This window comes from Clupea harengus, chromosome 7, assembly GCF_900700415.2.
Source record: "Clupea harengus chromosome 7, Ch_v2.0.2, whole genome shotgun sequence".
Classification (NCBI taxonomy): Eukaryota; Metazoa; Chordata; class Actinopteri; order Clupeiformes; family Clupeidae; genus Clupea; species Clupea harengus.
The window spans coordinates 2,527,771-2,551,108 of record NC_045158.1 but is presented as its reverse complement, the minus strand read 5'-3'; the positions used below and the strand labels follow the sequence as shown (position 1 = coordinate 2,551,108).

At 41.5% G+C, this 23,338-nt stretch overlaps 2 protein-coding genes and 2 non-coding genes across 6 annotated transcripts in view; 1 reads left to right on the top strand and 3 right to left on the bottom strand.

Moving 5' to 3' along the window:
- Positions 1 to 1,410: 1,410 nt before the first annotated feature.
- Positions 1,411 to 1,498, bottom strand: trnay-gua. The gene is given in 2 exon segments: positions 1,411 to 1,446; positions 1,462 to 1,498. It is a non-coding gene; the product is annotated as a tRNA-Tyr (tRNA).
- A 205-nt stretch (positions 1,499 to 1,703) lies between these two features.
- On the bottom strand, positions 1,704 to 3,355 carry LOC116221201 (histone-lysine N-methyltransferase SETD1B-A-like). The gene is made up of 4 exons (XM_031571165.2): positions 3,139 to 3,355; positions 2,777 to 2,910; positions 2,268 to 2,366; positions 1,704 to 2,024 (listed from the first exon to the last, which is right to left on the bottom strand). Exons 1-4 carry the CDS (start codon positions 3,179 to 3,181, stop codon positions 1,740 to 1,742), a joined length of 561 nt encoding a protein of 186 aa, XP_031427025.1. The 5' UTR covers positions 3,182 to 3,355; the 3' UTR covers positions 1,704 to 1,739.
- Positions 3,356 to 4,207: 852 nt separating this feature from the next.
- On the bottom strand, positions 4,208 to 4,295 carry trnay-gua. Its single transcript is given in 2 exon segments — positions 4,208 to 4,243; positions 4,259 to 4,295. It is a non-coding gene; the product is annotated as a tRNA-Tyr (tRNA).
- A 6,327-nt stretch (positions 4,296 to 10,622) lies between these two features.
- Positions 10,623 to 23,338, top strand: part of LOC105894511 (major histocompatibility complex class I-related gene protein-like) — a 100,272-nt gene continuing 87,556 nt past the window's right edge. Inside the window, exons 1-7 of one of the 3 annotated variants that reach the window (XM_031570141.2) lie at positions 10,623 to 11,084; positions 11,359 to 11,616; positions 14,154 to 14,432; positions 14,926 to 15,213; positions 15,371 to 15,484; positions 15,748 to 15,789; positions 16,058 to 16,142. In XM_031570141.2, coding sequence (XP_031426001.1) covers positions 11,030 to 11,084; positions 11,359 to 11,616; positions 14,154 to 14,432; positions 14,926 to 15,213; positions 15,371 to 15,484; positions 15,748 to 15,789; positions 16,058 to 16,101 — 1,080 coding nt within the window. In that variant the 5' untranslated portion in view covers positions 10,623 to 11,029 and the 3' untranslated portion in view covers positions 16,102 to 16,142. Of the gene's footprint in view, positions 11,085 to 11,358; positions 11,617 to 14,153; positions 14,433 to 14,925; positions 15,214 to 15,370; positions 15,485 to 15,747; positions 15,876 to 16,057; positions 16,143 to 23,338 lie in introns of those variants that run through there. The other 2 variants (XM_031570140.2, XM_031570139.2) reach the window with 2 other exon arrangements.

Genomic DNA, 23,338 nt, shown 5'->3' with positions numbered 1-23,338 from the left:
GTTGAGGGCTTGGCTGGAGGCAGCAGCTGAGGCAGGACCTGAGGCTGCTGCGGCGTGGGCTGTCCCGTTAGCACCTTCAGAGCCGTGCTGAGGTGAGACCTGCTGGAGGCGCCGGGCCTGTGCACATAGTGGTGCTCCGGACGGCGGTTGTAGGCATCCTGGTACTTGTGGCTCCCCTGCCACTGTCGACTCCTGTGCCCTCTCCCACAATCGGCACCCAGGGCACGGGGGGGTGGGTAGGCTCGGGTTATCAGCCTGATGGGGTGGCAGGGATCCTTGTGGGTACTTGTGGGGGTACCGAGCAATCGCAGGGTTTGAAGGGACAGCTGAGGGGTACGAGATGCACCCCTGGAGGAATAGGGGGTGCAGGACGCGTCCTGAGATTTCAGAGGGTCCCCCTGGTTGAGGCAGTGGGGGGTAACTGGCACCAGGTCGAGCTGAGGAGGAGTGCGGGGCGTGCCGTAGGATTGGGGAGAGGTGCACGGGGTGCCCAGGGACAGGGGCGTCTGCCAGGCACTACTGGGAGTGTCCTGGTGCATGCTGGAGTAGGCAGTGTCTAGAGAGAGTGGTGTGAAGGTGTCCAATGAGGCGCAGAAGTCTAAGGAGGAGGACCTTAGCTCCAGCCTTCTCATTGGCTCCCCAACCTGATGGGGGAGGAGCAATGAGGTAAGTATTTTTGGTTTGGGAGCAGGTTACCACTTTCTTTATTTTGTTTGTGCTTTAGAAAAGGTTCTGCTTTTTTCATGGTTACTTTGGATGGTGCTTGGGTACATAATTCAACCATCTAATATATGATAATATGATACTAGTTACAGATGTTTATTCAAAATAAAGTATTCAACAGGGAACAGCATGGTGGAAAACACTGACAGTAAATACATTATTCTTTGCTTGGGATTTTTCTCGAATTTATACTAAATTGCAACCCAAATGATGTCTCATTTCCTTTGGCAAAATAAACCTAAAATGTTATTATTAAACTATAATAACCTGATACTCCAATAGCACCTGAGGAATCAGGAGTCAGGACTACAGGGTATTTCCCGCCCTCCATTCACACATATTATATTATATTCATATTCTGACCGTGTCCACGCCGTGCCCATGAAGCATGAGATGGGTTTTTACCATAAGGTCGTCGGGCAGGCAGAGGGCAGAGGTGGCATCCACAGCACCCTGCCCCACGGGCACCGATTGAGGGGTATAGTCCCCAGCCAGGATGAGCTGGACATAACGCATCTGGTTCTCGCCTGGGAGAGAGGTCGACATTTACAGAACATTACAGAGTCGACATGTACTGCCTAGAGAAACTTTATAACAGAAGTGTAGAATTGAACAGACGGCATAATCGTTTTAGCGTCTACATACAGTACATTAATACGAGCTTTGAAGTACACTACAGAAAATCTTTCCTTCGAGCCGGATTTGAACCAGCGACCTAAGGATTTCAGCTACAGACCTCTACAGTCCTCCGCTCTACCAACTGAGCTATCGAAGGTGTTGAATGCAGAAGAGACGTTCTTTTAGTCTAGATGTTCTCAGCATGGCTCTCTTAAAACAAAACAGAATTTGTGTATATTTAATTTAATATCTATAGTTAATTTCCCTCGCTCAATTTGCCTCCCCTCACTGTTTGTGTGTGTGTTTGTGTGTGTATGATGCAATACACATCATCCTATATACAGTACATTACTACTAATTACTAATATGATATACAGTAACACTACAGTACAGTGCTATTACATCTGAATAATCTTACCTTTGGGGTCAAGCTCAACATGGATGATGTTGCCCATGACGGAGGAGTTATGTAAACGACGGACAGCTTCCTTTGCTGCTCTCTCAGCACAGAAAGTCACCTTAGCGACTCCCAAATGTTTTTTGCTCTTCGGACTGTAGGAGATCTCTACTTCTTGTACCGGCCCATACTTCTTACACATGTCAGTCAAGAAGGCCTCTCTCACGTTGTCATTCAGCCTGACGAATGTTACCTCCTTGGGAGGGCCAACATAAAACTCATCAGCCTGGAGAGAAAGTGGATGAAATGAAATGAGAGAGGACGTTAACAATACATTTACGTTGGATTTAGTCAGATTTCGAGGCCTAGGAAGGTGGAGCAATTAACAAAAAGCGTTTGAGTTTAGAATCAAGGACTGTACCTTTAAGTGCCAGGGATGAGATGTTCAATAGTGTGTTTGAAAATTAGTATTAGCAATATTCATATATTATATATATCAGTGAAAATAAGTGCACATAGGATTTCTCACATGAAACAGTGGGACTGGGAGATCTGCATGGTTGAGTTTAGTCCAGAGTCGCCGTATTCTTGGATCTCTGACAGCATCCACAGGACACAACCCCGAGTTCTGATGATTACAGACAGAAAACACGTCTCACAACATGAACTGGGCCTCTATGCAGAGCTTCTAGACCCCTTCAGAAACATCAAGCTCTCAGCTATGACTGGGCATCAGGAAGTTTCAGAATGTTCCACCTTGCTTCAACCTGCCTATGGATGTGGCACATCAGTGTTATTATCACTAAACAAAATAGATGAACCCTGATGCATAACATTCACCTACTTATGAAAGGTTCTGAGGTATAGCCTTATAAACCCTACCACTTGCCTATTTCAGAATTAGGCTGCACAGAAAAACAAGCATTGTTCTAACAAAACTACTGTACAGATGGTAATAAGGCCAACGGTGGGATTTGCTTCTTAAAAGGGGAGTGGATCTCGCTTAATCAACGAAAGTCATTTTAGCAAGCAACTCACCGCCTTGCTGAAATACTGTCCATCATAACGATAAAGCTTTTGTGATCCATCAGTCAAAGCAGGGTCAATAATCAATTTACAACTCCTCCAGCTGAGAACACGATCCTCCCCTGGTTCCTGGCCTGTTCCGCTCACTTCGAAGCAACAGGAAATGATTACTATTAAGTCTATATAAACTACATTAAAAACATAATTTATGTTTGTATACGTTACACAAAAAAACTGTGTGCATTTATTTACACGGACTTATAATTCGTATAACCTTGTGTTGTGGACATTACCCACTGAACCACTGGAGAAAAACAGTAGCGATTAAAATTTGCGTAAATACCGTGGGCTACAGAAAAAAGACAAGCTTTTACCGTTATCCTCATAATGTCCGTTTCCGTCTCCGCTCTCGAACATCGTTTGTCCTCCAGAAACTGTTGTTCAAATTCATCCTAGGATATTTCGCTAGGATATTAGACGTTGAGAAAATAGATGTTAGGATAGTGTAGCCTACCATTCAGGTAAAAGACCTGCCCCTCCTTTCCTTAGCTACATTGTGCGTCTCTAATGGGCTTTGGATGTCGCTTACATCAAAACACCTCTCGCACACAGGTGTTGTCAACCCCACCTGTTCGCTTTCACCGCACTTTCGTCATAACACTGCCACGATATTCATTTTAAAATGGGCCATAGTTTTAAAGGGATTATTTTTTATGAAGCCTCCTGTTCATAAGTTAGACAGCCCAATTGTTCGATAGTCATATTTTTCATTGGACACGGACATCCTTAAATTTTGTTGTCTTTGGAAGCAGAAACAGTCAGAATAAAATTGTAGGGACATCCCAGTAAACTCCCAGAAGGACAATCTTCCAGGGAATTATGATGATGCAGGCAGGCCTCCTGTGCACCAAAGCGCGATCTCATATTTCACTTTAATGTCATCGTTAAATCAGTCAGGCAGTCTTGGGCTCATAGACAGAATGCAGCCATAGCCCGATTCGCAGCAATTAAAGTAATTCGAGATTCGCTAAAGAGGTAAAGACATTCGAAAACGTAAAGAAGTAAAAGAAAACATGAAAACACAGTGATCTTTGCTGTTTAAAAGGCTTGGCATAGGCCTATACATTTGTACATGTAGGCATATTTCGTTATGATTACAATAACTATATTCGTAGTTGTATAGGCCTAATTGTTGTGATAATTCTTAATTGTATTATCATTTATTATGTAGTGCAAATTATGAATTAATGTTCATATTATATTCATCATTTTACATATTACGCTTAAATCAGTGTTTTTAAGTACGGCTTGGGGGTTTTGATCATGTCTGGCGCATATTGTCGTGGCATAAGCCTTTATTGTTTAGATGACGTTAGGCTTGCAGTACCTCGTTGCACTGTTAAATACATCGATATAAGCTTTGAAGTACACTTTGAAAACATTTCCTTCGAGCCGGATTTGAACCAGCGACCTAAGGATTTCAGTTATAGACCTCTACAGTCCTCCGCTCTACCAACTGAGCTATCGAAGGGGTTGAAAATCATCATGACGTTCTTTCACTCTGAATGTTCTCGGTATGGCTCTCTTAAAACGAAGCAGAAATTGGATATACTATCAGAGAGGAAAGTGGCGATGTTGATTCTAAAATAACGCAACAAATTGGCTGGATTCGCAAGTGCGCTCGGTGGTCAGAAGAGAAAAACAGCCGGCGTTTCGCACAAGGGTGTTTCCGCGAGGACGCAGGATATGGTCGGTCCCCCAAGTCTATTCTCGTCTCCTGAATCAGTATGAGAAGTCTCACTATTCTGTTCTGTCCTGCCTGGTTAGCATTCGTGACCGGAGGCAAGTGAGTTAGGTTAACTGAGTTAAAAGAGTTTTGAATGATTCCACAAATGGCAGGCCCACGAACAGTCTACTAGTTTTCTGCTGGCTAAGATTAGAATGTTCACAATTTTCTTTAAAGACATTGTTGTAGATCAGGACGTTGTCAATGTGCATTTAGGGTGAAGGTTTAAATACACCATACATTTAATCTACAGCTCGAAACGTGACTGCAACAGGTTACTAAAAAACTGTTTTGACTGGCCACACGAGACATAAAAGGGAACATTAAACAATCTATATAATTATATTGGTATTTGTTGCTACTGAGCTCCCCCTAAAGTTGCAGAGTGTAGTTCACTTTGTAAATATAATAATAATAATATTAATACTTTATTTTTTGCGCTTTTCTAGACACTCAAAGACGATAAAGCCCAACATTGTTTTCTAAGCGTTTGAATGTGGAGTATGTGTAATCTAATACAATGTTTTTGGCGACATGCTTAATAAACATTGGAAAGTGTAATTTATTACAAGCCAGCTGTGTTAGGTTTTCAAGGTTGGAAACTTCCAAGCCTTATTGGCGTGATATTGACAAAGACTGATCAAACTTTTTGACGTGAGATGAGGTGACGTGAGAGATGTGACTTTTTACCGTGAGATTAATTTGTCTGGTGATCTGAATTTATCTGATGAAAAAATAGCTAGTCGACAACTTTCCTAATACAGCCAAACATCAAGCAAGCACAACACAAGACATAGCAAGACAGCTTATATTGATTAGTCCAACAGAAGGAAGGCCAGCTCGGCATCTGATTTGCATCCTTTTGTAACTTTTAGCTCCCGCCAACAAGTAAAAGCCAGTCCAAAAGTGACTCTTTTTAGGTCTTGTGTTCGGTTACTCTCTCGTTTTCTCATGTACGTACCTACGTCTTCCTCGGTTTCTTCTCCCCTCTGCCATGACATCTATACAAATAATACTGCGCTAGCTTCCTCTTATAGCTAGCACATGGGTCTAGTTGATGTTGCCTGAGGTGCCATAAAACATTACATAGTTCTCGTAAGGGGTCTCAAGCCCTGTACCGCAAAGTTACATAGTGCAAAACCAGGCGCACCAGTATTACATGTCAGTGTACCACCCAAATTATTTTTAAGCTGTTATTTTTAAGGTAAAAGTATTACATATTATTACTATAACATAACAAAGTAGGCTAGCACTCTGTAGGCTACTCACCGAGCCTATGATGAGCTGGGTCTTTTCGTTGAGACTAGAGTTGTAGTTAAGAATTGTGTGTTATAAACTGCACTCCAGGAACTGGTACATTTTGAAAGTTCTTTGTAGGACTTTTGAGATAATTAATTTAGCATCAGTGCTCAGCTGTGATTAACTGTTTTTGCAACAAGAGTTCTCCATAAAATTGTTTGTCAAGCAACTAGGAAATGTTTTTAAAAGTGTGGTATGCTGCTAACAGGTTCCCATTCATTGTGGTTGTTTGCAACCTACATCATCGGAGAGACGCCATTCCCAGAGTTCAGTGCTGTGTGGATGCTGGATGACATTCCCGTGGGATACTACAACTCGGAGGATATGAGGATACGGCCGAGAGGACTTACGAGGTCAGAGGTCACTGGGAATAGCTCCAATCAGCATGTGCTCATCCCTGTGTTCGGCGACATGCACAAGAAAATGAAGACCAAAGCACAGTATTTGAAGAGTTATTTCAATCTCACCACTGGTAAAAATGGTTATAAGCGGGCTGTTTCAGTATAAAAATGTCGCACTAAAAGAGTTCAACTCAACCCAAATGATTTCTTTACATAGTGTCATTATCAACTGACATTATCTCATGGTGCTTTAAACGTGCCCACTGGGATATTATATAATGATATATATATAATAGATGAAATATGTGATAGATGATACAGTATTGATTATTATAGACTATGCCGTATTTCCCATATGGTTCATTCTTTCATTAGAAGGGTCTGCCAAATAGCTAAAAGCAACAGTCAGTGTAAATAAACATTTAGGGCCTGTGTTGTCTGTCAGTTGTTACACTGTCATGTGGTAAATAATCTGCACTTTCCTGTCGAAGGGGTTCATGCTCAGCAGAGACTACTAGGATGTGAGTTGCTGGGAGACTAGACAGGGCGCATGATGACGATGGAGGCCTTCAATGGCTATGGAGGCTTTGAGAGGCACTATGACACTCAGCAGGGTACACAGCGCACAGAGTGGAAATGGCCGGTCATGAAGAGCCAGCTCCGGCTGGACTATGACAAGTGGCTCTATGCTAACATCTATCATCCTATGTGCACCAGTCAGCTGAGGAAATACCTGAATAAGGTGAAAAATCGCGTCATGGGCAAAGGTAATACACATCCAGGTGTCTAACTTTACAGACAATGATTAATGCAATGATGTCACATAGACATGTTCACTGTACCCCTGATCCCTGTCCTTTCTGTTCAAAGGTAGCATGGTGAATAGACAGTCGCTGTGGTTTTGTTTATTTGTTTTTGTAGTTTTGTTTGTTTTAGTGGAAAAAGCCCTTGAATGATTTTTGTATCCCACAAATCCTTGTGATGCAGTTATTTTGTGTCTCAACCTTGTGTCACAGTGAAACCCAGAGTAAGATTTCTCCAGAAGACCCTCCCAGACTCTGGAGGGGCCAAAGTGACCTGCCTGGCCACTGGTTTCTACCCCCGTCACATCAACCTGACCCTGCTCAGAGACGGCCAGCCTGTGTCTGACCACCAGATCACTGGGGGGGGGGGGGGATGAGGAAGAGCCTGGAGGTCAGCGCAGATGAACTACAGAAACACCTGTTCACCTGCACAGCTGAACACCTCAGTCTGAACAACAAACTAGACATTGGTTTTGGTAAATACCTTAACATTTTTGACGTGGATATCACAGTGTCATGTCAGTCATTTGTTTTATTAACATGTGATACATTCTTGTAATTCCCTATGTAACTGCAGAAGCAGGCCCAGACACTGTGTCCATCATATCATCAGTAGTGATGGTGTCAGTGTTATGCACAGTTGGAGCCACCACTGCTTTTGTCATATGGAAGAGGAGATGCAAAGGTAACAGAGAAGAATCTTTGTGGTAGAAACATGTGATTAAGAATGAACTGTCCCATGTTTGGAAAGGCAAATTATCCAACATAAGCAACTAGAATATTTGGATATTGTATGGGCTAAGTCTACACTTAAAGCCCAGAGGGATTGCTGACTGAGCACTTGATTGACGCGCTTGTTAGATGTAAAAATAACGTTCCAACTTTGCGTTCTTAGTTATGAAACTTTATTTCCCACAGTAAGATCCAATCAATAAAGTTGTCTATACATCCAAACTTGCATCTCATTTACATGTAAAAGACCTTTGGTGGTACAAATCAAGCGGTCAAAAAGCTATATGCGCTCTCCCTCTGTCAAGCAACACCTGACACCTGCATGACCTTTCCCACCTATATTGTGTGAGCGCCATCTAGTGTCCCAACAAGATTAAAACATGAACCCCAAATGGCTCCTACAGATATTACTTTGGATATTACTGCTGCTGACCATGTTGTGTATTACAGGACAGGGTTCCCAGTCATCTCTTCAGAGCAACTATATTGCTACCTCAGGTGTGTGTGTGTATTTGTGTGTGTGTCTGTGTGTATTTGTGTGTGTGTCTGTGTGTGTGTGTGTGTGTGTGTGTGTGTGTGTGTGTGTATATTTGTATGTGTTATGCGTGTGTGTCTGTGTATTGTATATAGTTGTTAATGGTTTGTATACAGCTATGTTGCATGTAGTGTTATGTGACAGTGACAGTGACAGTGGTGATAATTATTATATTATGATATCATGTACACTATCGGCATAATCATGTTGTATAATCATGTTGTCTTCTTAGCAACAGACCAAATGGAGACTTCAATGGATACAGTTTCTTAGGTGGCAGTTTTTGGCTCAGCTGAAGCACACAGGATATTGCATCACCAGCTTAAGAACTCCCAGAACCCTTAAAGCTCCAGTCCTCAGCTCTGGCGAAAGGTTGTTGATATTTTAGCTCCCTGAACCCCTGCATTCCATGCTCCTCAGGCAACGTGCAGGACGGGGCTCGCCAGCGATCACACTGGACAGCTAGAGGAATATAAGTAGTATTTTGCTGCATTCGACAAAAAGTGCAATAGATTATAATCAAGGACTGCACCTTTAACTCTAACACCAGCACCATCACTGCTAAGGACCAGCCAGCATTGTCATTAAGCTAACTGTACCAATATGCTTGTATAGTAGGCCTACACATTTATATTATATATTTATATTTGTATACCACAGCAGTTGGATGCTACAATATAAAGTGTTTTTTTTTTGTTTACTTTCCTCATGTCCTTTGTTGAGAAATCAATCAATGCTCTGAATATTGTCCAAGCCCCTATGGGATAGCCAACAAAATACTGTAAGTGTGACACATGACACATACGTAGGCTTTAAACCATGCAGAAATGAGTCATGACTAGCAGAGACTGAGAGTAAACGCGTACAGTACCTACTATATAGGACTACATGGGAATGCCCACAGAAAGTATATTTTGGCCAGGATATGCTGTATTTTCTGCTCTGAATGTAATTCCTGAGAGAAACCTTCAGTGAGATTCTTCCAGAAGACAGGTGTGATCAGGGGGCCAGGATTTAGAGGGTTAGCTTCAGCCAGTTAGCATCCAAATGGGCCACTGACATCTTTAAAAATGTCGGACCATGGACGTTCATTTCCGGCACCATTTCTACAAAAAGCCAACAAAAAACGTGTGCCATCTATCTGGATTGGTAGGGTAACATTTTGCAGGACAAAAAAACTATAGGTAGCCTAATTAAAGCATAATACTTATTTTTATTATACGGCTCTTCAGAATGTTCCAAAAAGTTCCGTTGATTTGAATGGGCCATCCCAACGTTCGCCGGTGAATATTTCCTGATATTCACCGATGCGAAAAGATATTGACCGCTGTCATTGGCAACGGGTTTTTTTGCTTCTAATTCACATCTTTCATATAGGTCATTATCCAAAAATAAATCCCTTCAGGACGAAATAACACCCCTCCGCTGCGCGTCGGGGTGTTGTTCGCCCCGTCGGGATTTATTTTTGGATAATGACCTCCGGACAATACATTATCCCTTACATATTGTACAGAACACAACAATAATGATATTAATAGGTGCTAATGTAGAATGTTGTTTACGTTTCAGAGATTGGCAGATGGCATAATATCCCAGTCATAATCACCTACCTATATATTAGGCCACACAACATGACACCATTTCATATTTTTTAATATATTTTTTTATTGTTTCCCATATAGCCTATATATAAGCCTAATATAATAGTATAAGCCAAAGGGCTTTAGCCTTGACACAAATCTCAGCAGCCAGTCTCATTTATGGCTGTCCTGAAATAAGGAGTAGTGTCAACATGCACACGTGAGGAGGCTCGTGCCATGACATGCTGTAAGTCTAGCATTCTGAAGGGCAGAGTTTTGAAGAAGAAGAAGTATTCAATGAACAGTTGCTGTGTTTTATAATGTGACATGTGTGAAGCTGAACATCAAGAGCAAAGGGAAACATGTGCACGTAGCAAATCTGAGGATTATTACCTAACAGGTAATATTAATATTGCATTAAAAGAACAGGGACTAAGGCTGAGTTTCTAAATTGAGTGGAGTCAGGTTAGTTTGGTTTAGGGTCTGATAATACAATTTTATTTCAGCAAAGCGCAGACGAACACACAGAAAGTGGTTCCCTACATCCTTAAGAACATTTATTTCTATATTAAAGTTTGATGTACAGTACCAGTCAAAAGTTTGGACACACCTTTAATTGAAAAGTGTTTTCTTTACTTTTATTATTTTCTACATTGCAGATTAATACTGAAGACATTTAAACTACAAAAGAACACATATGGAATGATGTACTAAACAAAAAAAGTGTTATCTACCATGTAGAAAATAATAAAAGTAAAGAAAAAAACTTCTCCAAAATTGTTAATGTATCTGCAATGGTTTTCCATGTCTGCAAAGTCACTTTGCTACACTGTGACTAAGCTGTCTGAGTCATCTGACCAGTCACACACTCTCTTCATTCCGAGGTGAAACGGGCAGGTAGTGGGTGGGAGCAGCGACACCAATCACTGTCCGCACCTGTAACCCGTACACTGCACACGCCCTCACCAACAGACTGAGTGAAAATGTACTTTGTACTTTTATGGGATTGATACAAGTCTTGTCTGTGAGTTTCTTTGTGCAATGTTTGCTTCAATTCACACTTCATGTAGGCTACCCAGGGGGTAAATACGAACCTGATCTGTGGCTACGCTGTTATGATGACACTGACTGACTACAGTAAGTCTACTCAGAGAGGAATCTGGACTACAGGGTAGTAGTCTGCTTCAGTATGGATCTTCTCACACTCATCTGTCTTCTTCTGTTTGTGTTGAAGACTGATGCCGGTAAGAACACTGGCCTCGAGTTCAACTGTGTTTTTTATGTTTATATGTCTATATGTGTATGAGAGTCTATAGAGAACTTCTGTCCTTCCAATCTTAGTGTTCACATTTGGCTGCAAGTGTTAAATTACTTACACCCTAATATGAAAATATCACTGACATCAGGTGGAGGATTTATCAAGTCGTTGTCATTTTTCATGGTTCATTTTCATTGATATTTTCATCACTAAGTGTCTTTAAAAGTTAACCGTCCTGTAAAACCCCTCCTCACCAACAGGGTCTCATTCCTTGTTGGTGTTTGCAACATTCATCATTGGAGACACGCCGTTCCCAGAGTTCAGTGCGGTGGTGATGCTGGATGACGTCCAGCTGGGTTATTACGACTCAAATGTGAGAGTGTTTATTCTGCGAGGACTCAAGTCAGAGCCTGAGGATGTGACGCTTCAGGAGGACGCCGGTGTGGTCTTTGGACACGTGAACAGGGGCATGAAATACAGAGCCTCTCACCTGAAACAACGCTTCAACCACACAGGCGGTGAGTGTTTGGCCTGCAGAGTGACAGAGGGTGTGTCGGCCTACATGTGGGTCATGTTTCCATTATGACTAAAGGGAGGAGATCTAATGATCGGATCCACTGCTCTCTCATGCACTGATTAACAGGTTTAAAGCCTAACTGTGGAGTAAAGTATTAAAAAGACCAACTATACGCACACACATGAAGCCTAATATTACACTGAGTCCAAACAATGTGCACTACAGCATTACAATTCTGTGCAGTTATTATTAACATTCAGAATCAGAATCAGAATCAGGTTTTATTGTTTAAGTTTGCACAAACAAGGAATTTGACTTTGTAAAGTGACTCTCAGTGTGCTTACACAAAATATACAACACAATACAATACAATACAATACAAACAAACAAACAAACAGTGCAATGGACTAAGGAGTTTAAGAAAGTATGTACAAGGCGGAATGGCTATATACAGTAGCTGTGAAATGTTGCACAACAGTAGTGCAAAGAAGAAGTGGAGAGTGCGAGAAGTGCAGGGATAAATATATAAATATAAATATATATGCTACAGTGGGTTAGTTGTTCAGTAGTGAGACGGCGAGGGGGAAGAAACTGTTTTTGTGTCTGGAGGTTTTGGCGAACAGTGATCTGAAGCGTCTACCAGAGGGGAGGAGTTTGAATAATTTGTGTCCGGGGTGTGAGGGGTCTGCAGTGATTTTTCCTGCCCGTTTCCTGACTGTAGGTATACAGGTCTTGGATGGTGGGCAGGTTGGCACCGATGATCTTTTCTGCAGACCTGACTGTCCGTTGGAGTCTGTTCTTGTCCAGTTTGGTGGCCGATCCAAACCAGACAGTGATTGAAGTGCACAGAACAGACTCTATGACTGCGGTGTAGAACATGATCAGCAGATCCTGAGGCAGGTTGTACTTCCTAAGCTGGCGCAGGAAGTACATCCTCTGCTGGGCCTTCTTGATGATGGTGTTGATGTTGGGTTCCCACTTCAGGTTCCGGGAGATTGTGGATCCCAGAAACCTGAAGGATTCCACAGCCAACACAGTATTGTTCAGTATGGTGAGGGGGGGCAGTGCTGGGGGGCTCCTCCTGAAGTCCACTGTCATCTCCACGGTTTTAAGCGTGTTCAGCTCTAGGTTGTTGCGACCGCACCACAGGACCAGCTGTTCAACTTCCCGCCTATATGCAGACTCATCATCATCATTCATGGTCTATTAGCACACATACTGATCACATGCAAGCAGGGGCGGCTTGTCCATAAGGGCGATTGGGGACGCACTGCCTAGGGGAAAAGGAAAAAAAAACTCCTGATGTATAAACGCAATATCCTTGTAAGTCGCGTAAATTATAATTTAAAAAAAAAAAAATTCTGTCGGATTCTACCACTAGACCGTCTGATCTGCCTCTGTATGTCATTTTCGAATCAGGTAACAGTCGTTCAGTCAGCCTAAAGTCGTGCTTCAAATGGCCCCGCCCCTTCCGGGGCGATTTGGGGCGAAATGAAAATCGCCCCAGACCTCTCCCGTTGACTCCCATGTTAAATCCATTTTTTTCACAAAACAGAGCTCTCAATGCATTCTCTATGGCTTCCGGGAGGGCTCGCCCCTCCATGTCGTGTCATAAGTAGTGGACGTAAAAGCCTATACGAACGTCATACAGCTTCGACAGAGGCATATTCTGTCAAGATGGCTGCCCTGTTCAGTGCAATAACTCGATTCGCTCTTTGACAGAAACTCCTTTTTAGTCGGCGTACTAATGAAGATGAATTGACAACAAAACAATTAGGACTTCCTAGACCAAATGTATCCATTCAACAGGTTTCTACAAAGGGAGGGAAATCCTACATCCAAGAATTGGAACGAAAGAAAATCGCGGTCGTGAACGCGGTCTGTATTTCATATACCACTGTCACTTTTCATAGGTTTCACAGTGTGTTTCACAGTTCGCTTCTTGCACTAACACTGAATATTTTTTTATGTGATGACTTATTTTGCTTTTGTAAGCCAATACTTTCAAGATCAGTCAATAAATATTGTTGGTTTTGACTTATGTTACCCCTTCTTTATGATGTTACTGGACATATCATGTGTCATGTTAAGCTATGTTACATCATACAACATTTGAGACACGTGGATAATGAAAAAGTGGGATAATTTAATGTGGAGCCACATCATGTTTGCTTATGAAGGCTCCTGGATGCAACTTTCTTCCATAGCTTCCCACCTGTAACTTGCTACTCTAGCTATGTAGCAAGAGGGGACATATTACTGTTGTGTGCTGCCAATAGTGGACAAAAAGGTATTGCTGTATGAGTTAATCAGCTAACTTAATGTACCTACTGAATGGGTCGCCTTAATCATTATCAAAAACATTGCCCCCCCTGAGAATTTTTTCAGGAGCTGCCACTGCATGCAAGGCACTCTGGTTAAAAGCATCCTGTATGCTTTACAAATCGATTGTTTATAACTTCCCTGCAAAGTGATTGGGTACCGACCACATTAATGACCATACCAATATTTTTTCTTCCTTCTGTGCTCCTCATGCAGGCGTCCATGTCCAGCAGAGAATCACAGGCTGTGAGTTGCTGGAGGATGACCAGCCTGGCCCAATGGCAATAAAGGACGCCTTCAATGGGCAGAGCGGAGACCAACTCTCCTTCACCAACGACCAGCACAGTTTCTGGAGTCAGTGGCAGTGGCCAGCCATGTGGGACAAGCTGCAGTTAGGCCAGGTCAAGTGGCTGTATGAAAACCTCTACCATCCCATCTGTCTGAGGACCCTCAGGACAAACCTGAAGAAACAGAAGAACCGTGTTATGAGGAAAGGTATTGCATTTGCTGTTGATGGATCAGTTTGCTGCTAATGCACACTATATTATGCGTTTTACAGACATGCATTTACAGACATTACAGACATACTGTTAACAGATAGTTTATAATACTGAAATTATAAATACAGAAAGATTGTGATCCGCTTAATTACTGGTATTAAAGGTGCAGATTCTAATCTAATACAGTTTTGTCAAACTCCACAAATTGCTCCTCTTGGCCCCCTCCCCTGGCTGTCTGTTCAGTGTGTGTGCTCTAAAACCTCAGGTGTTGGTACACATTTCTGGCTTTGTAAATGGGAAACAAACATAAAGGCTCTGACCGAGCCATAAACAATCCCAGCAAATTAACACGTTGCATCAGGACCACGGAAGGATGGGGTGACATTTGATTAGCTGTTGAGCTAGCAGACTCTACCATTAATGTGATGAAATTCATGTGATAAAATTATTAAATTAATTTATTTTCGTCTCACGTTCTTCCTCCACAGTGCAGCCAAGAGTCAGGCTCCTCCAGAAGACACTCCCAGACTCTGGAGGGGCCAAAGTGACCTGCCTGGCCACTGGTTTCTACCCCCGTCACATCAACCTGACCCTGCTCAGAGACGGCCAGCCTGTGTCTGACCACCAGATTACTGGGGGGGAGCTGCTACCTAATGGAGACGAGACGTACCAGATGAGGAAGAGCCTGGAGGTCAGCGCAGAGGAACTACAGAAACACCTGTTCACCTGCACAGCTGAACACCTCAGTATGGACAACAAGATCAATGTCAACATAGGTATTAAAATTCTCATTTCTTCTGCAAAGTCATGTTATCTACACTAATCTCAAAGTTTCTATTATGTTGTCTAAACTATAATATAGCTGTGCATAAAAAAGTTCATCATTACACAGAGTGTGAATGTGAGTGATTCCTACTGTTGCTCTTTCTTTAGACACTAAGCCAGAGCTGGATGATTTGACCTCAGTGATTACAGTGATTGTGGTGGTGATAGGTGCATGTCTGATTGTCCTGGCAGCAGCCATTTATTTAATGTGGCAACGCAAAGGTGAGTGTGAGGATTTGTGTCTGATAAAAGTGCTTGGAACATAGTGTGTGCTAACTTGTCAGAAGCAGTATATCCCCTCAAATCTATGATGGGAAAATGTGATTTTATCTTGATACATCGCTGATAACCCTGTTTTGTGTTGACTGGAAGAACTGGTAGAATGATGCATCCTCTGTGTGTGTGTGTGTGTGTGTGTGTGTGTGTGTGTGTGTGTGTGTGTGTGTGTGTGTGTGTGTGTGTGTGTGTGTGTGTGTGTACTCTAGGATCAAGAACATCTCCCCAGAGCAGTTACACTAGTGCCTCTAGTAAGTATTCAAACACAATACTACTGCCTCCAGTAAGTATTCAAGTTAGTTAGCTCTGTAGAACAGAAAGTGCTTTTCATAATGCTGTGACAGGGACTTTCCACCGTTCATAGTTTTGTGTTGTTTTAAAGTCAGCATAACACATCATGTTATGTGTAATAACCGAATACTGTACTCCCTGGCAAAGTTTAACATTTACACAAAGTAGTCAAGATAAGTGTGAGACTCTACCATCACCTGAGCATGATGATGCACTTTCTCTCCTCAGGTGAAGATGAACATGAGATGCCATCAGAGCCCGTTTCATCTTAAAACCTTCACTTGGATGTGTTTTAATATGTGTGAGTGTGTGTGTTTGTGTGTGCATGTGTATGTGTGTGTGTGTGTGTGTGTGTGTGTGTGTGTGTGTGTGTGTGTGCATGTGTATGTGTGTGTATGTGTGTGTGTGTGTGTGTGTATGTGTGTGTGTGTGTGTGTGTGTGTGTGTGGGTGTGTGTGTGTGTCTGTGTACGTGTGTGTGTGTGTGTATGTGTGTGTGTGTGTGTGTGTGTGTGTATGTGTGTGTGTGTGTGTATATGTGTGTGTGTGTGTGTGTGTGTGTGTGTGTGTGTGTGTGTGTGTGTGTGTGTGTGTGTGTGTGTATGCAGGTGTGCTTTATTGACCTAAGGTTGTGAATAGTTTCTCTATTGAAATCCAAATATGAGTCCATCAGATAAAACGCAGGGCACATGTTAGGGGCAGGTGAGTAGCTGGTCAGTGCAAGACGTAACATGTCAGTGAGGCTACTGGAACTTGACAGCCTCTCGCTAGCAGATCCTGAGAGAAAATATGAACATAAAAGTGTTGAACTGTTTCTGCGCTGCACATGTTAGGAACACAAGGCTGTCCTCTGGTCTTCTCTGACTGCCTTACATGTGTTTGAAACTGGTTTTGAAATTCCAAAGTCAATTTTGTCTTCAACCTTTTTTGAGAATCAGAACAAACATAAACTATATTGTTGTCCTTTCATCACTGTGGAGACAGACATAGAAAACAAACTCACATGGACATTCAAACTGCTTACTCAGAAACATTTCCTCTCTCACACAGTTTCTACACAGTGACAACAAGTTTGAAAGAAAGTGTCTCACACAATGTCTTCTTGCATATTCCAATATACAAAATATGAGGCTGGCTGGAGACAGTCACTCAGGCCCTTTTCATATTCAAATTCATATTTATATCTATTTATCTGTTGACTAAATATTTGAACATAATAATAACAACCATAATATTTAGTTATCTTTAATCATCTTTCTCAGCAAATTATTTTGTATAGTGTACATCAAAGCACTGAAAGTTAATAAGCGAAGCTGCTGTAAAATAATCTGATTCTTTTCTTGTCATTTTTATGTGATTAATGTTTTCATACTGGGTCCCAACAAATAAACTAAACTCAACTCAAATGCAAATTATGTGTTACCTATGTAAGTGTGGGTCCACAGTAAATTGACATTTGACATGTTTTGTCAGATTACTCTGCAGTTTAATACTGAAACAGCACAAAGATTTCAGCACAGCAATGTGAATGCAAAGTCTAACCATATAAATATTGAAATAATTTGGATGTAAAACTTTAGAGAAAAGCAGACAGTTTTGAATATTTTTAATATTATATTTATTTTAGCAAAAGACTATTTATTGTATTTATTATGTGTGTTTTGGGATTTATTTCAATAGTTAAAATAAGTGACCTAGTTTTGTAGAAACTGCTGGAATCAGGGATAAACACTTCTGTTTTGTTTTGCTGTGTTACCAATCCAGTGGGAGTGGTTTGAAAAAGAGGCACGTCTTGCTTTCATAGACCAAATGTTGACAGGCAGGGTCATACAGCTCATGAACTTGTTATAGTGTTCATCTTTGTACCCAGTCTCTTATGGTTTTCTATATATGTTTGGATCAGAACAGCAAAAACATGAAGAAGCTGATATTTTTGTGCTTGTTATTTGATATGTCAAGCTCCTACAAAACAGGTAAGGTACATTTCATTCAGATTAGTCACACTGTGTACATAAAATGTTGTGGATGACTTTGCTACAATAGTCTTTTTCCAGGAAGCAGCTGGATTAACTAAAACGATTAATGAAAGTAGTGAAACAGTCTTCTACAGGGCCCACTACAAATATCTATATTTAAGTATTCAGCTGATTTTATAATAACATACCAGACTGTATTACACTTTTTTACAATTGACGTGTGGAACAGTTCTTGACTGATTTGAAAGAGTTAATTATGCAGAGTTTTTGAGTTATTTTATGTTTACCAGCATTCTTACTGTTTTGATATTTAATTCTGTGCAGTTGAGGTAAGGTAAAGATACGGTTTCCCTACATTTTCCTCCCTGTCTGGGTTAAGATTTATCTCTGAGTTTTGAAAAGAACAAACAACGTCTGGCCTCAACAGGACTCTCCACCCAGCAGTAACATTCCACTGAAAACAAGTTGTGTTATCACTGAATAATATAAAGTGAATAATATGTCTTCTATTCTGGCACACACCCTGCCTCAGAGCTGGGTCCCCCCTCCTCTCCATTGTCTCATGAAACATTAGTGCTCTGCTAACATCAGACATGTTAGTATATTTGATGAAGTTATGGTCTGGACATTAATTTATTTAATAATCCAAAATATGCACATCTATTTTTATGGATTAGTTACAATCTCTTCTTTGCCCCGTTTCACACTGCCTGCAATGCACGTGCCTTGCAGCTGTGTTGTGGTACTCTCGGTTGGGTGTATTCACATCGCTGATGTTTCTGCTGCGGCGCTGCAACTGCCAGCCCTATCTTTCTGCATTGAGTTTGCCCTTGATAATGGCCGTCAATTCACAATCGGTTTGGTATCATCCATTGTTAATGGTCCGAAAAGTCAAGACCAGGAAGGTAACCAGTTTTGATCAGAAATCAGTCATGTGATTTGTTGTTAACTCTCGTTCAGAGCAAGAGAAAGAGAGAGCGAGCACAATGGGAACCTGCTAATTTATCGATATAATGTCATTACAGCATGCATTGGGTTTCTATATAATAGTACAGTCGTAGCCTTTACTTTCTCCTTTCATAAAAATGGTTACATATTTTTTTTATTTCTGCCATGTCTATGACACATCGCCAAGACATCGAAACTGCAGTGAAAGGTTTCGGTTTATGTATTATTGCTGGCATGATGTCTATTTTTGCTGAGAACCGCTTTTCTCACTTTTACCTCAAACATGAAAAATAGGCTGCACTCACCTGAGACGTGCAGTGTGCATGCGCTAACCTAGCCAAAATGAAAATCAACAGGTAACACAGCCAGTGTGAAACGGGCCCTCCTGTTATGTGTGGTGTATGCTTTGCAAAAAAGTGATATGTTACCATAGGCGGAGATCCCGGGGGGGACGTGTCCCCCCCTACCATAAAGTTGTCCCCCCCAACAATCATTGGAAACAAAACAATTGTTTTTGAAAAATATAGTAATATGAAATAAATGCACAACGACACAAGCAGTGCTAATTATAAACGTAAAACAATGTGTTTTTTAAATCATGATCCCCCTATTCCTCAAAGTGGTTTGGTTCACATGCTGTTTCCAACGGGCGGGGCTACCGGCAGCTCCGTGTTTCAGTCAATCAGCCCAGTACACGGTCAGACAGTGAGACTGTTTCCTCCTCTCTCCCACTGACGCAGTTAAGAACATGTAATGAAGAATACAATATCTATCATGACCCACCCATTTATCCTGTGGGCCACAGAAATCCCTCCCCTTATCTCAAATAATCTCATTCATACCTTTACTTATAAACTAACTTACCTATTATCACATGTTATTATCTATCAACACACTAACATTCCTACACCGTGTACTTTTTTCAAGAAAAAAAAAAGATCTTCAATGGTAAGACTTGTTTTATTCGTGCCTCTTCTGGTGTAGCATATAACGTGAGTTTTATTTAGGCATGCGTGTGTAATGTGTAGGCCATTTCATTCCGTTCTTGCAATGTGAATAATTCATTTCAATATGCTTATCTCCCTCTTGTGCGCGCTTGTGCGTTTAACGGGGCTTGTTTGTGTGAGCGAGTGCATTTATCATTCATCTGTTGATGCTCGAGTTTAATAAAGGCAGGCTATTCTTAAGAAACGTATGTAAATGTGTCAGTAGTATGAACAGTTGAGACATTGACTCATTGGGGTTCGATCTAAATATTTTACTTGCTGTCAGGCTGGGACAAGTCAGCGCGATAAGGCATTGAACATTCCATATTTAAAATATTGTAACGTGCCGGCATAGTTGCCCCATAATGCCGTGCGGCGGGCACATACTTTTCTCTATGTGATGCACTAGCGCCCAACGATGTTCCTTAACAATGTTCCTTACTGTTCTGAATTGCATGTCATTGTTCTGTGTTGGGACAGAGTTTATACAGGTGTGTGACGGTAGCACAGTCTGTTCGTGATAACTTGTAGCTACCAGGGCATAAAGCCCGTGCCATTTTGACATTGTATTGTGTTTAGTGTTTAATTAAAAGCCATAACAAATATTCCACACTTCCGTGATTTGTTACAATATCTTAATAAGTAATGAAGTCAACGTGGATTCTATGGATTCAATTCGTTTATTGACACATCTTTTAAGGACGGCCAATGCGCTTTAAAACGACGTGTTTATAAGTTACATTATTCAAAGATGGAAGATAAAAGGCCAGATAATCGCCAGGTGTAGGCCTACTTTCTCATTATGTGTGTGTAGTGTTTGTAATACAATGGTGTTGGCTGCAAGTTAACTCCACTTCACGTTAATGTTAGCTTTTGTATATGAGCATTCATTTCAACTGTTCCATCATCTGAAATATCACGGTGTCGAAAAACAAACCTTTGATCTAAACAGAATATTCGGTACTGAATGGGAATATTTCAGAGCAGTATCTTTTATCGCGTTTGACAAATATGCTCCGATTGCTGTGATGTCTCCTGTGAGAATGGGATAGTATTCTCTCCTGTGAATTCGCGGTCATTTGAGCGTCCTTCTAAGTGTTTCAGAAATATCTTCAGACTTCTTCTGTTATGTTTGTTCATAATCAACAAGAAGAAGCTTGTGAGACGGTCTACAGGCTATTCATAAAAAACATACGTAAATGTGTCATTAGTATGAAAAGTTGAGACATTGACTATGTCTGGTTGGATTCCGACAATATATTTGAATGGCTGTCTGGCTCGGGCACTACTCGGACGCAGGCCGGGCTTGAACAGAAATATTCGGCTGATCCACACTCTATAAAAGAATAGGAACAGATAGGGAATGAAACAGGAAATGTGAAATTCCGGAAATTATGTCGTTCGGAAATGATTTTCGTTAGCGGACCAATCACAGCCAAGGGGGTATCCGTTGCTATCCGTTCGTATCCAAAAAAGTTACAAAAATCGAGAGGTGCACGTCGGTGTCCGTGCAGCTCTTCGAAGGGCTCGGATGGGCGTTCCACCACGGGAAAGGGTGTTGCCAAGGCGTGGCTATGTGTCCGTCTCCGTCCAAACGGACGACCATGGGCCTGTTCAAAGGCTTAAAATGCTCCCTTCCTTCCTTCCTTCCTATTAAGAGAGCAAGGACTGTTCGAAATGTCTTAAACCCTCTCTTCCGCTTTAGTAAGATACCTTGAAATACGTCACATAACGGTCATTTTTCAAGAGAGCATATGAGCTGCCTTGCTGTCTTATGGCGGCAGGTATTACTTTTTTTGGTAATTTTTTTTAAAAGTTACCGAGAAATAAACAGTTTACTATGTACTTATGTCATGCTTGATTAACAAAAATAGTCTGTTTCGTTAGCGATGTATCTGTTAGCCAGGTCGCTAACAGTAGCTGCTAGCTAGCAAATAAGCACACACAGCATGATGACACAGCGTCATGTTGCCGTACATGCTATCTTAATAGACTGTTCGAAATCAAAGGTTTTTGAGATACCTTCCCCCGAAAGGACCTGTCTCGTCAGACACCTGTCTAACAAGAGATCAAGGATTAGACAGCTATCTATGAATCCGAACACAGCCCATAAATTGGGCATTATACGCGTTTACGTCCATTACCTATGACGAAAGCATGGAGGGGCGAGCCCTCCCGAAAGCCATAGACTAGACCATTATTGTTAGCTTACTGCTAACACTTTAATTGAAGATCAATGTAGAAGCTAGCTGGTTTGTAACCTGTAGCCTCATCGGTGCGTTTTGCCTCTGGTATGTGTGATATCGTGATTTAACTGGCTGATATAAATGAATCAGAAAAAACAAATGAATAAAGGAATACATTTAATGGATAAGTAAATGAATCAGAGCATGAGTGACAGCCGCAACATCGATCATATTTCCATGACTTCACAAGCTAATCTGCTATTATAGCGCTGCACTGCAACCGAACTTGCTACTTAACAGTTCGAATAGGCTTAAAATGCTCCCTTCCTTCCTTCCTATTAAGAGAGCAATGACTGTTCGAAATGTCTTAAACCCTCTCTTCCGCTTTAGTAAGATACCTTGAAATACGTCACATAACGGTAATTTTTCAAGAGAGCATATGAGCTGCCTTGCTGTCTTATGGCGGCAGGTATTACCCATAACTCTCTGCGCCATTCCCTAACCAGAGAAAAAAATTAAAAAAGATGGCGGATGAAATCGTCGAAGTTCCACAAAAGTATTCACGATGTATGTTTCTTTGCTTTTTTTGGTAATTTTTTTTTAAAGTTACCGAGAAATAAACAGTGTACTATGTACTTATGTCATGCTTGATTAACAAAAATAGTCTGTTTCGTTAGCGATGTATCCGTTAGCCAGGTCGCTAACAGTAGCTGCTAGCTAGCAAATAAGCACACACAGCAGGATGACACAGCGTCATGTTGCCGTACATGCTATCTTAATAGACTGTTCGAAATCAAAGGTTTTTGAGATACCTTCCCCCGAAAGGACCTGTCTCGTCAGACACCTGTCTAACAAGAGATCAAGGATTAGACAGCTATCTATGAATCCGAACACAGCCAGAAACTTGATTTGTCTGACAATGCCCCCTAGGCGGAATACCGCCTGCCGATAATACGCCTGAATGGAAACCTAGGCTGTGTTCGGATGAAAGTGACCGTTATGTGACGTATTCCAAGGTAACTTACTAAAGAGGAAGAGAGAGTTTAAGACATTTCGAACAGTCCTTGCTCTCTTAATAGGAAGGAAGGAAGGGAGCATTTTAAGCCTATTCGAACAGGCCCCTAGAGTAAGAATGTGGCGCATGACACAAGAAAGGTGGAGGCTACTGTGAAGCCCTCTCTAAAACTCTCGAGTAAACAGATTGAGCCTCGTTTCACACTGCCTGGCAGCTGTGTTGTGGTACTGTTGCTTCTCGGTTGCTTGTGTGTATTCACACCGCAGATGTTTCTGCTACTGTCGGCCTTATTTTTCTTACCAGTTGATTTTTGTTTACCCTTGTTTAGAACGAGAGAGAGAGAGAGAGAGCACAATGGGAAACTACTAACTTATCGATATAAGATAATTATAGATTACA

Bases quoted from the DNA above. Each gene is read 5' to 3' on its own strand.
- LOC116221201 (XM_031571165.2), bottom strand. From the start codon at position 3,181: ATGTTCGAGAGCGGAGACGGAAACGGACATTATGAGGATAACG. The intron at 2,367-2,776 runs GTGAGTTGCTTG...TGTAATCATCAG, and splicing joins GACAGTATTTCAGCAAGGCG to AACTCGGGGTTGTGTCCTGT. The intron at 2,025-2,267 runs GTGAGAAATCCT...CTTTCTCTCCAG, and splicing joins TCCCAGTCCCACTGTTTCAT to GCTGATGAGTTTTATGTTGG.